At 35.7% G+C, this 13,786-nt stretch overlaps 1 protein-coding gene, 1 non-coding gene and 1 pseudogene across 2 annotated transcripts; 2 read left to right on the plus strand and 1 right to left on the minus strand.

Moving 5' to 3' along the window:
• Positions 1–3,533: 3,533 nt before the first annotated feature.
• On the plus strand, positions 3,534–3,605 carry TRNAQ-CUG (transfer RNA glutamine (anticodon CUG)). The gene has a single exon. It is a non-coding gene; the product is annotated as a tRNA-Gln (tRNA).
• A 2,359-nt stretch (positions 3,606–5,964) lies between these two features.
• On the plus strand, positions 5,965–7,837 carry LOC130735198 (uncharacterized). Its single transcript, XM_057587280.1, has 2 exons — positions 5,965–6,219; positions 7,178–7,837. Exons 1-2 carry the CDS (start codon positions 6,102–6,104, stop codon positions 7,348–7,350), a joined length of 291 nt encoding a protein of 96 aa, XP_057443263.1. The 5' UTR covers positions 5,965–6,101; the 3' UTR covers positions 7,351–7,837.
• Positions 7,838–10,712: 2,875 nt separating this feature from the next.
• On the minus strand, positions 10,713–12,119 carry LOC130735199 (UPF0496 protein At4g34320-like; annotated as a pseudogene).
• Positions 12,120–13,786: the final 1,667 nt, after the last annotated feature.

A 13,786-nucleotide genomic window follows, 5' to 3' on the forward strand; every position in this document is an offset into this window, starting at 1 on the left:
TCGCTCTTTGAGCAGTTTATTTAGCCATCCAAATGATGAGCCAAGAAGCTTCACTGAGGCGTGAGACTTCGTGAAAGCATGGAACTTCACTGAAGCGTCAGACTTCGTGAAAGAGTGCAAATTCACTGAAGTGTGAGACTTCGTGAAAGCAGAAACTTCACTGAGGCGGGAGACCTCGTGGAGACGGGAACCTTCGCTGAAGTGGGAGACTTTGCGGAGGCGTGAAACTTCACTGAAGCGTGAGACTTCGTGAAGGTGTGAAACTTCATTCAAGCGGGAGACTTCATGAAGGCGCGAAACTTCACTGAAGCGTGAGACTTCGTGAATGCGTGAAAATTCACTGAAGCTTGAGACTTCGTGAATGTGTGAGATTTCACTGAAGCGTGAGACTTCGTGAAAACGTAAGACTCCATTGAAGCGTGAGACTTCATGGAAGCGTGAGATTTCATCGTCGTTTACCCTAGGGCAAACGACAGGGAACATTTGTTTAGTTAGACACTTGTGCGTTGGGAGGACGATACATTGTTTGACTAACCTTATCACCTAACTTCGTATGTTGAGATTTTGATAATTTAATATTGGTGAACATCGTTATGTTATTTGTTGAATTGTTGAGATATTGAATATTGTGTTGTTACTAGAGATTCGATAACATGCCATGTATATACCTTAGGGTAGGCAATGCAGAATTTATATGTATATATACAACATATATATATACCCCCTTATTCTTCAAATGTTTCTTGTATTATCTATTATATTCTGTGAGTTGACCCTCGCGCCTTGGCTTTGTGTTCATGTTTGTGTTTGGGCGGTCGGCCTGCTGCCAGACGTTCAACAGTTGATTCGTGATGGTTCGTCGTTCGGGGAGGACCCGGAGCGAAATGACTACTACTGAGCCTTCGACGTGGACCCGGACTTCATGCAGGATCGGATGAGGGTCGATTTTAGGGGTGTAGTATATCGGGTGTCGTTGTCATAGCTCCGATTGTCATTTCTTATTTTGGGGCAGGGTAGGTCCCCGACTATTAGCTTTTTGTGTGGTTCTCTTCCATGAGGATCACAGGGAGTTTGTCGGACGTAAGAGGTCTTTTGGAGGCCGTTTTGAGCTGACTTACTTTCTTGGAGGACTGTATTTATAAAACTTATGACTCTATCTATGAGTTGCACTTATTTGCCTGCGGGCACTACTTTCAATTACTTGATGTTACTTTCCGCCACTTGAGGACACTCGTGGCGATGTTTTTGGTTGCAGCGAGGGCTGTGCTTATATTGTATATTAATCGTTGTTAATCGCGATTGGGTTGAGTCTTTATTTCGACAAGTCTTTTTATTTAAACATAACGAAAAAAAATACCTGCTTTTCCGCCTTATTTTATTTTTGAGTTACTAAAGTGACACCCGGAAATCGGGGTGTTACACCTGAAAGTCGGGGCGTTACATATAAGGTGTCATTCCTTCAAGTGCACCTATGTGTGAATAACATAACACTTATTTGAAGCATATAAAATACAAAATAATGTTAAATATGTGTTAATGAAGCAGAAAATAACTATGAAGATTCGAGTAGTATCTCCTAGGGTGTAACAAACATAGACGAAATCATGTGAAGATATGAGAAATATATGTTAAGATATAACATATACTATCAAGTAATAGTATATATTTCCTCAATTAAAACATTATTCTCAAATGTGTAGGACATTGTTAATATTAGCCCAGAGTACTTGGTCTATCTTTTTATTTTGTAACAGTTTCTCCCACTCTAAGTATCTGAGATATTAGGATGCATGGAGTGTAAAGATCAGAGATAGTCTCTGGCCCGATGCAATGAGATGTTTAGCCTGGTCCATGAGGTCTACTCTGATCTGAGATGAGCTTTAAAACTTTAAGGCAAGCGTCTTTACTGAACTTGAGTAAAGACGTGGGGTAATTGATTTTTTGCATGGTAATAGAGCCTCTATGACTAAGTGGTCTAAAGTTTGAACCTTTCGGGCCCCAATTCTTCTACTTGAAAGTTGAATATCAACACATAGTAGGTGAGCTTGTGCATTGTTCACGCTTCAAGCAAAATGGGCCCTTGCCCAATAGCTTAAGCTTTCAAGAAAATCGGTTTTTGAAAGTATGGTTGTGAGGAATGGATGCTTCATTAGGCCGCTCCTATGTGAAAGGGACTTCTTCTTTTCATATTTGACGATCATGTGGGAACTAGAGGTGGGTACCTGCAAAGCACTTGGACGATTAAGTAAGTAAAGCTAAGGGAGAAATAAGGATTAAGCTTGGAAGATAGTGCGAACATGAAGAGTTTTCCCTAGTGAGTATACTTGTGATCGAAGATGCACTTTAAGGTTTCAATGCATGCGTCCGGGATGATATAGGTCAAATTCCTCTGTTGTATGGTTTTGCCTTTTATATCGACCATGACGCTTTAAAGTTTCAAGACATGTGTATCACCAAGGTTTAGCGGTCGATAAAGTAAGTGCATGTGTGTGTGACTTTTGGAGTGGAGAGGATTGATTCAACATGGTTTTCTAAAGATGGTGCAATGATGTATTGCAGAGTGCGAAAGGTCGTCTTTTCCCTCTCTGTGGAAGTGAAAAATCATCTTAGCCTTCCTCCAACTCTTGTCATCTTTATGAAGCATTTACCTTTGAAAATCTTCGTAGACGTTTATTCAAGGACGCATGAATCACTTCTCGCTAGGATCTTCAACTTCCTTCTAGTTTGTTAAGTTCTTCAATTTTGTCGCTATTTTTCTTTTTCTTTTTCATAGTTACATTTTAAGGCATAGAAAAAGTTGGGAACTTTATATATGTGCCTTGTAGGCTATTTAACTTCAGTGTCTGTGTCGGTCGTGTCATCTACCCTTCTCTCATTGTCTTATGCAAACTGAAGCTTTTTGTTACTTGAAAAGTTAAAGAGGATAATTAAAATGCAATTCATTATGAATGAAAAAAAATGATTTTTTTTTGTAAAAAAATATTAATATTTATTCATATACTAAATTGATGTAGCAATTTTTTTAAGTTTTAAAAACCTTTCAGTTAAAAGTTAGAGAGTTTACTATTTTAATCAAGTAGGATTTCTTTTTAAAAATTTTAGTCAAAGGGTAAAAAAGAATTAAATAAAATATTGGCTTATGTGCTCATACTATAAGGACTCAAGTAACCAAAAAAAATACTATAAGGACGAAGTTGTTAAATAAATACCAAATTTTTAAAATAATATTTTACTAATACCAAACATGTTCATAGAAATCCCTATTCCATTTCGAAACATCAGTTTTATTGTCCATAAAAATTCTACTCGGTTTGGACAGAATTGCCTAAGTGGAGGTTGTAGTTAGATCAGACCAAATTATGTATGATTGTTTTAGAAAAAGTTTCTCTCATTTTCGGTTTTGTTTGTAGTCTTCTAAAGCAGAATTGTTGTTTATTTCGAAATTTTGAAACACAGGAAAACAAAGTATGTTTGGTTTAAACTTGCGGAACAATAGCTAAATAAAAACGTTACAAAATTGTCAGCATCAACTCGGTCCCATGGTCTAGTGGTCAGGACATTGGACTCTGAATCCAGTAACCCGAGTTCAAATCTCGGTGGGACCTAATTCATTTTATTTTTTCCTCTTTTCCAATCGTTTTTCACTAACTTGCAATAAATATGTACCTAATCTATACATACTACAAATGTGTAGCATTTTTGCTACTATTCACATTAGGGTTTTTCATAAATGTTGCTGAGGTGCACGATAAGGAACCTTTTTTGTTACTTTTTTGGTTTTTTTATTTGGTTTAAATTGAAGTTTTAAAATTTATTAGGTTATGCTTCAAAAGTTATTTTTTGTTTGTATTTACTTTGGTTGAGTTTGATGGAAATAATTTCATATTGTTTATTTTTATCTCTATGTAATAATTCTTTTAATAGATGATATTTGTTAATATTTATTATGTGGATATTAATATTGATAGTATAGAGTATTCAAAAAAAAATATTGATAGTATAGATAATTGTAGGCCTAAATAATAGAAATAAAAAATTATGAAATTAAGTATTGAGATTATTATTAATTTGATATATGATACGAAATTAATAATTGTGTGTCTAAATAATAGAAATAAAAAATTATGAAATTAAGTATTGAGATTAATAATCATTTGATCTATGATACATATTTTTTAGTTAGAGAAAATGATTATGTTCCAAAAAAAATGGGAAAATCATTGATCAAGTTCCTTTTTTTTTATATTTTGTAAGTGTTCATGGAAAATTTGACAATTTAAATTTATTTTATAATATGGGATAGTTTTAAGACTTAATATTAAATTATGAAAATCTATAACTACTACAAAGGGGAAGCATTTTTTCCACTATTCACATAAGGGTTTTTCTCCCATGTAATGAAGGTCTATTTTAAGCTTATTATGTGGTTACTTTATGTTATTTTAGTTGGTGATAATCAACTTTATTTACCTTTTCACCACTTTTCTGACTACTTTTCATGTTTTTTTTTCATCTTCTCTTATATCTAATGTTACTTTTGAAGAAAAACTGAACTTTTGAGCATACTTTTTTATAGTTTAAAACCCTTATAACTTTTCTACTTCATCTATTTAATCCCACCTAGAACCAAACGGTACCCTACTTCATTTCCTGTGGTGGTCTTTTTGTTAGGATTCACCACTGCTAGCTCAGAAGGGCTAAACCCAAGCTTTATTTTTGCATCAGATTCAGTCTTAACATTTTGAGTATCAATTGTCCAATAGCTCTTTCTCTTGGAACTGTTGTCTGTGACTTCCACAGTCTTTAAGTTGGTCTTGACAAAGGAATTATCCACACTATCTGCATCAAGATCAAGATGGTATATGTAAATGTAAGGGTTAATGGTCAAATTGGTCCCTGTGTTTGTAGTCAATTTTGATTTTAGTCCCTCCCCGGAAAAAACTTGCCGATATCTCCCTGCAGTTGCAAGCATTTTGGTATTAGTCCTCGCCGGAGGACGGAGCTCCGGCGAGAGTGCCCAATATCATGCCAGAGCTGACGTGGCTTTATCCACATCATTTTTTTTTATCGTTTTTTGTAGTTTTTAGGTTCTTTTTTATCTTTCTTTCTAGTGAAACTAATTTCAATTTTTGAATTTTTTTCAGTTTCTATTTGTTATTTTAATTCGAAAATAAATATATGGAAATTAAAATTTAAATAAAAATGATGTGGATAAAGCCACGTCAGCTCTGGGCTGCCACTGGGCACTATCGCCGGAGCTCCGCCCTCCGGCGAGGACTAGTACCAAAATGCTTGTAACTGCAGGGAGATATCGGCAAGTTTTTTCCGAGGAGGGACTAAAATCAAAATTGACTACAAACACAGGGACCAATTTGACCATTAACCCTAAATGTAATAATAGTCATGGTAAACACCAATGCTCTGTTCTGACACCAAAGTTCCATGTTGATCCTCATTTATCTCATCTGTGTGCTTAATATCCACTACCTTAATATGATTAAAAGTAACATGTAATGTAAGGAAACAGAACATACCGCAGATTTAATTGAACCATTTGGCTTATTAGAAATCGGGAGACCTATACTCAACCACAAAAGCTAGCTCAGGAGTTAAGGTTTGCACTACCCTTATAAAGGCTATCTATGCTCTATCTTTAGCCAATGTGGGACTTCTAACACACCCCCTCACGTCCAGGACTGAACAACCTGGAACGTGGGATCAACAACAACGGGTGCCCCGAATATGGGAAGTCTCCACAACAAACAACAAATGGATCTAGAATAGGCTCTGATACCATATTAGAAATCGGGAGGCCTATACTCAACCACAAAAGCTAGCTCAAGAGTTAAGGTTTGCACTACCCTTATAAAGGCTATCTATGCTCTATCTCTAGCCAATGTGGGACTTCTAACATGGCTTGAATTCCCAGTCCATTACATTATCATAGTTGCCAACAGTAACCACTGATCTAACCACATTCAAAGCTTTTTGTTCATAACCTATTACTCTCGTGTTTTGGTGGTGATAAGGTGGGGTTTTGATGGCTGGGTGTGGCCATCAAAACCGGAGCGAGGTGGTACTTCGAAGGAGAGTGACTGCCTATGGAATGGGAGAAGATTTTCCCCATCTTGCAATCTGGCACACATACATCAATAGTCAAGGAGCTCCTCCCTTACATCACCAGACTCATATGCAACATATGGTGTTTTGGATGCTCAGGTAATTTCTCAGAGCTAAAAGCTAGACATTCTAGAAACCACTCTAAAACCATCATGCTCATGGTTGTCATCTGATAAATGAATTCTCTCATCATTCATCTCTAATTTAATAAGAAATCAGATGAATTATCCCACTCTCATGCTTCTTTATTGGCTCTTTCATATGATTCGTAAATGAATTTTTTTTTGCTGCTATATATTATGCTCTGTCGTCTTGCCTCCACTTGAACTTGGATTCTCTCTTCCTCCTCATATTATTGTTTCCTTTAGTTTCTTCAATTAATTAAGCTGCTTTGAGAATATTTACAGCCCCAAACCCCCCAAACATCTAAATTTGAGCATGAAATTTGACTTCACCCTATGACCAATTGTTCAGTCATATATGTTCCTGGTTTAGGAGTCCTCAAATGATTTTTTTTACTGTTTTTGTTCTAGGTATATGCTTCAAATTCAATTCTTTGAATATATTCCATAATAGGTCCTGGTACCAGTTTGTCTTGTCATATATCTGATATATTTGGATTCTTCATTTCTTTGTTTTTTCTTTCAATTTCATTTTCATTTTCAGTTTGTCTATCCATCAGTATGTGCTTCTTTTGGTAGATTGCAGCTAACTTTGGTTCAAGGTAAAGAAACAAAATATGGATGATGGAAATGTTGAGTTTTCTGATAAGCTTTCAGATAATGTTCTGTTTTCAAATCTAGAGTCATCTAGCAATTTCAACATCAGTGAATACAGTGACTGAATTGTCATGCACCCACACTCATACTTGCAACCTGACTCATGCTTTATGTGTTTATTTGCCTTTTCTGACTACTTTTCATGTTTTATTCATCTTCTCTGGTATCTAATTTTACTTTTGAGGACAACTGAACTTTTAAGCATACTTTTGATAGTTTAAAACCATTATAATTTATTTTCTTCATCTATTTAAGCATACTTTCTTACTTATTTATAGAGAATGGAGAAGTAAAGACATGGGGTTGGGGTGAGCATGGTCAACTTGGCTTGGGAGATACTTGTGACAGGATCAGTCCTGATACAGTAAGTCTCGGGTATGATCTGAATGAAGCTGCATCAATCAGAGTTTACTGCGGAAGTGGCTTCACGTTTGCTCTAACCATGCCATAAGTTCTTCCCAAACTTGATGATGCTCTACTTTTACGGTGGCAGTGTATAGAATGATGATACACCCCAAGGCATGCCAATCTCTCTGCATGTTTAACAAAGAAACACCTTTAAAAATCCATGAACAGAACACCAATAATAGGCCAAGAAAGTGGCCCTATTTCAAATGTTGTCTTGGGATGACTAAGTGCCCCTGAAATTTCTAACATTTCTTTGAAGCCAAAGTGTCTAAAGAACAGCAAAGACAGCTCTACTACAGAATTTTCAGATTCTAAACGAAAGCCAAATCCCTTAAATTCAATAAGGAGACTCCGATTCAAGTTCTTAGAGCTGATCCAATTGTCACAGAAAATTAGGTTTAAGCTCTGGTTTTCTCTGTTTTTGTATTAAGCAAACATTGTGGAGGTTCTTTCCACCGGCATGAATGTGGTATAGTACTCGTGTTGTGCATGCTTTGGAAATTCATAATCTATTTGTTCTATACAGATAATACTTGGGGAAATTTGATGGAATGGTGATACTATAAAATCAGACATGATAGAGAATAGCCTTGTCTAGACTAGTGTACATTGTGGTCTCTGCATTTGTTAACTATCTTTGCCTTTAACATCATTTAATGTTTTTGAGTCATATTTATAGTATCAGGATGCAATTTTAGTCAGGTTTACTGTTAAAAGTTAACTTTGTTTCACATAACATAGATACATTCAAATTTATTTATTTGTTTCAAATGTCTTGGGATACTTATTTCCACAGTTAAATCTCAATTCAAGCTTGTAAGAAACATGTGAGTGACGCTGTTGTTGATTTTCATATGAATGAATTTGAGTCAAACCGCATAGAAAACAATGAACATGGTCTGACACACTAATAGAGCATAACATAATCAAACATACTTAACACGACAAACCAAGAACTTAGTGACATAAAAACCCTTCAAATCAATTCAAACATTTCTTTATTTTCACAGTGGGGTGGGAGATGAAAAGTGAAACTTCTAACATAATTTTGATGAAGAAAGCGAGAAATGCAGGAATAAATGGAGAAAAGGAGAAACAAATGAAAAAAAACACCTGAAGAAAATGTGTGAAATTGTGTCAGGCGGAGCTACTGATGCTATTTCGATTTTGATTTACTCCTCTCAATGTATCTCTCATTTTGTTTCATTAAATTTAAATAGAAAGATGATTTTAACTATTATAAGTTATAGTCATTTTGTAGAAATTATTTTTCCTAAACATTAGAGAATTAATATAATGGTTTCTTCTAAAAAAAATCCGTTGTATTAAAATTAAGGGTTAATGGTCGTTAGTCCAATAGTTATTGAGTTTGTAAGCGAGTTTAATTTTAGTCTCTTTGAGGAAAAATGACGTTTAGTAACGGTAAAAAACTGCCAGTAATTGTAAAAATGACGTTTAGTAACGGTAATAAATATTTTTTGGTTTTCAAATTGATTAAAATTAATTAAACATTTCAAGTTTGGGGAAAATTTGTTAACCTAAACTTTCTTCCTCAATTGCTCGGTGTTTCATCTTTCTATGTCGTGTTCATCTTCTTCTCTGGCATGCCGTCGTGCTTTGTCGTGGTGTCGTCATGCTTAGCCAGGCTGGTCTAATGAGAGGTGTTGTTCCAATGGCACTCGCTTACAACCGTAGGAGCGCTACTCCTGATTAGAGTTTTCGTTTTTTTTTCTTCTGGAAAATTGAATGATTGATCTCTTAGTCAAACCAAAATGATAAAAATAGTCGTAACTGGAGATAGGATTTGTTGCATAAAAACTGATACTATTATATATTGTAGTTCACCATGTCGGGCCATACCTCACTGCGAGGCAATATGCTATCATGATCAGGAGCACCATTTGGTGTTGCAGGTGTCAACATCTATTGGTGATGTATATTTAAAGAAACATAATTTCTACATAGACCCTATTTTTCAGTAATTTGGAAATCAAGGAGGCATGTGCTCAAAAATGAAGTTGGAAGAGGAAGAGTGGGCGGCGGTGATGGAGGTTGCGGCTGGAACTTTTGAGCAAAGGAATGTGGCGCAGAGATGAACAGTTGTGGCTGGAACTTTTAGGTTTAATTTAATTTTTTTAATTTCAAAAATAATTCAGATATATAAATAGTTGGGGGACAAAATGCAAAAATTAAAAAGTTTAGGGACCCAAATTTAAAACATAAAATGTACTGGTCAAATACATGACTTGGCATCTTAGCTCCTTACTATTGGTTACTATTGGGGGGCATGCTACTGTTTAAAACACAAACATCATTTTTAAGTTTGCCTTATTTATTTCAATAAAAATATAAAATAGCTTATGAATAAGCGTTTATATCATAAGCGTTTATGACCATAAGCACTTAATTAAGCTGTGTTTTCAAACGGGGCCTAAACCTATCTGTGAAGATATCAACATGTAAAGACTAGGGTGTACCTCTTACAGGAGCCATAACCATCGTGTTGTCATGATTCATACCAAGGGTTACCACCAATGGGTTGTGGAAACCTATAGCAGCGGTCAAACCAAGGGCCATAACCATCGCGTTATCATGACTTTTATATACCGAGGGTTACCACCGAGGTCGTAGTGAAAACCAAAAGTCTTTATAAGAATGCGACTCCTAAAAGTTGAACTTTCAACCTAGTGGTTCAAATTGAAATTTTTAACCACTGTGATCGGATCGGATACCAATTGGGTATTATTATAAGTACTTTGATTGTTGGATCTTGTTATGATTAGCTATTGGTTAATTACTCCGAATGGTCATGAACTCACGATACCTATCAAAACACAAACATTTCTTCTTCTCACATGATTGAGGAAACTCGCGGAATTTGCCATACATGTTCAGTCCAGGACTCCAGGTGGTTATCAACTTCATTATCAATAACTCACTTCCGTGTGGAAAATGTTACTTACACACCTCTAAAAGAGATGGAAGAGGTGGAATGAGGAGAGAGATAGGAAGAAAAGAAAAAGTAAGATAGAGAAAGTATGAGATGTGATATAGATGATAAGAGGAGAGAGATATAAACAAAAATAGGTGGAAATGAAGTGTTTAAAAAATAAGGTGTGTATATAACTAAATATCATTGTTACTTCCATGTTTCTCCGTTTTCCTACGTTTTGTTTGTTGTTATATGATTGAGTCCTCATTAGGATTTGTTAAAAAAGAGATAGCAGGGTTCTAAATTTGAGCTAGAAAAATGGATGGAAAAAACAAGGATGCTTCATCCGGAAAAGAACATCATTATACAAGGAATGTAAGATGTCTAGATGTTCTATTCTTAAAAAAATAGTGAAGAAGAAGTAATTTTTCTATTATTTTGATTGTGAGGAGCTTCACTTTATGTACCAAGTAGTAAAGATGAAAAGCAATCAATCATCATGTCAAGTTTCATAAAGACTCAGATATTGCTTTAACCATCAAACAAGATGTTAAAACACACATAAATCTTACAAAATATAATTACAAACACCAGCACCCCCAAGTGTCTGAAAAGAATGAAAAGTTCTAGCTTCCTCTACATACCAAGTGAATAAAGCACAGCAGAGTTCTACTGTCTACAACATAAAACCAAGTTTGCCAGGATCCATGATAACTGAAAATCCTGAATTTTCAAAAGAATCAGGAACAGATGAATTCTAAAACAAACTGTTACAACTGACAATACAGAAAAATGTCTTCAGTTTTGGGGAAGCTTTAAGATTTTTTGTAGAACCACAGTCTTTGCCCTTCTAATATCACGGCTACATGTACCAGCTTGAACTCCTAAATCTTCAACGTTTTTCATAAAAATCCCTAACTTCTTTTGGATTGCCTCTATTGCAACCTTCACCGCGTCTTCTTCTTCCTCAATGGCAAAATCCACATTCTTTTGTAGAGACTCAATATCAACTTCCAGCCGATTAATGAGAACGCGGATGTTGTCTAAATCCTTTCTAGCAACATAGGTGCCAACATGAATTGAGATAGTTACTTCCTTAAGTCCTTTCAGTGCATTTTCATAGTTCTGCAAGAGGGAGTCAATCCACTTTCCCATTGAACCAATTGGGATTGCAGTGACAGAAGCTAGAGCAGCAGCAACATGAGGAGAAGCAATGGCTGCAGCTACAACTGAGCCGATCAAGACAGCAGCAATTGTGGCTACAGATATGGTGCACGAAACCTTCCTCCAAATATTAACTTGCTTTAGTTTCTCATCATTCTTGTTTTTACCGAGTTGCAGCTTCTCAAGCATGACTATTTGCTGATTATAAACAGATTGATATATTTGGAAAAATTCCCCAGTGAAAGGGCTGCCACCAGCAGCCTTGAAATTCTTCAGTTCCTGTAATGTCCTCGCGTAGCGGTTCTCTCCCAACCCTGTTTCTTCTTCAAACTGTTGGAGAGCCGTGAGAATATGCAATTGACTTTCCCTACATTTTGCATGCTACTTTCAAAGTACTCCTCTACAAGCTCTAAAAGTTCTTGACTCTTGCATATATCTTTCTTACAATCTAATATTACCTTGACAACTTCCTGATTCATCTCAAGAAGGCTTTCAACAACTTGTTTGAGAGAATCAAACGAAAGGGACCGAAATTCAACTCCAACTGCTTGAGTGTTGATGGCCTGATTCGTTTGAGCTTGAAGGTTGGTGTCAAAGGAATTCAAATCAGAGTCAAGCTCGCAGGCAGCCTCATATGACCTCAGTTCAGTAGCCATATCAGTATTAAGGTTGTTACCAGAAGATGTTTCAGGGGTCTTGCTCATATGGCCCCCCATTGCTTCAATTGATATGATCTATTCAAAAAAGGAAGAACCAATTACAAACTCAGAACCTCTTTATGAGAAACAGATCAAAATAAGTTTGACTTCAAATACAATCTACTTCAACAAATTAATGAATACTATTGCTATTAGAATATATTAAGAACTACCATATAGGCATAAACATGTATAAGATATTCTATATCATATCCTAGCATGGATCTAGTAGAATTTTTATTTACAACATGTGATATCAAAGCCGTCATTATCGTCACACAACCATCGGCTCTGATAACGCTTGTTGCGGAGTCCGAGAGAGCCAAAGCAGGAGAACCTGCACCGATGGGCCAACACCGAACACCACCAAGAGATTTAGACGCCCCATTTTTATCTAAAACCTTGAGGATTTGGGTTTATGAGTCACATATCATATATTGTCTTTATCTCACCTATTCTCAACTAATCTGAGACTCTAACTCGCACTCGAATTCTCAATATAACACATCCAAATTATCAAATTCTGTAGAATCAATCAGACCCAGATAGAGATTTTTGTTAAGTTGACTACTTGACAAGCCAAATGATGCAATCTACCTCAAGAAATTATTGGATGCTATCGCTATTGACATATATCAAGATATATATCAAACTAACAATTACTACAAACAAGTACAAGATGCCCACATTATCAAATTCATGAATGAGTAGAATCTAGCAGAACCCAGATAAAGATTTTTGTAAAGTTCGTACCTTCGAAGGCGACTGAAGAGAAACGAAATCCCAGATAATGAGTATGACTTTTGAGCAGAAACTAAAAATCTATGGTTTTATTCTTTTTCTCTACGAGGAAAGTAAGAGAAAGGAAATGACTTGAGCGAGGGGCAAGGGGAATGCAAGATTTTATAGTAGTTTATTTACCCAGAAATGTGACATCTGTCAATGAATTGCACAAATAAGGGAAAACTCGCAAAGCATTTATTAACCAAGACAAGAGTCAAGGGTGAATGAAGGCTAGCTCAAACTAAAAGCACAACTTGCACAAGCTCAACCTAGGACTCGTGAGTCGTGAGAACATGATAAAACATGACAAAAACAAAATATTTTTTCCTTACGCTGTTAGTTGGACAACTGTCCACACGAAGAGACACTAAAAATAGTGTCACACACAAAACACAAAAAGTTGTGCAACCTTAAGGAGCTTTTGACCTACTATAGGCAGTTTTCGGTTGTATCCCATTTTTTAATTTTAAAAGGCTTAAATAACCTTTTGCTCCTTAAATTTGTAAAGGGAATAAAATTGAATTCTTGAAAAAATTTGCATCAAATTGGATTTCTAGAAAAAAAATTTAATCAAATTAAATCTTTTTGCTCAATTTTGACCGGTCAATGGTCCAATGACAAGTCTAGTCAGCTGAGGATGACCACGTGAACTTTTTCACATCAATTTTAGTCTCTTAAAAAATATTTTAATCAATTTTAGTCCATGTTCTTCCACCTTCATCTTCTTCCTCTTACTCCATAACTCAAATCCTTAAACCCAGAAATTCAAAACCCTAAAAAACTATAAGTTCATCATATTCACCTTGTTCTTCCAAAACCTAGAAAATCAAAGGCAACAAAAAGAAATTCATTTTCCAATGTCAGGGGATTGCAGAAAACCCCCCTTTTCTCCATCAACAAGA

Source organism: Lotus japonicus, chromosome 2 (assembly GCF_012489685.1).
Source record: "Lotus japonicus ecotype B-129 chromosome 2, LjGifu_v1.2".
NCBI classification, from domain to species: domain Eukaryota; kingdom Viridiplantae; phylum Streptophyta; class Magnoliopsida; order Fabales; family Fabaceae; genus Lotus; species Lotus japonicus.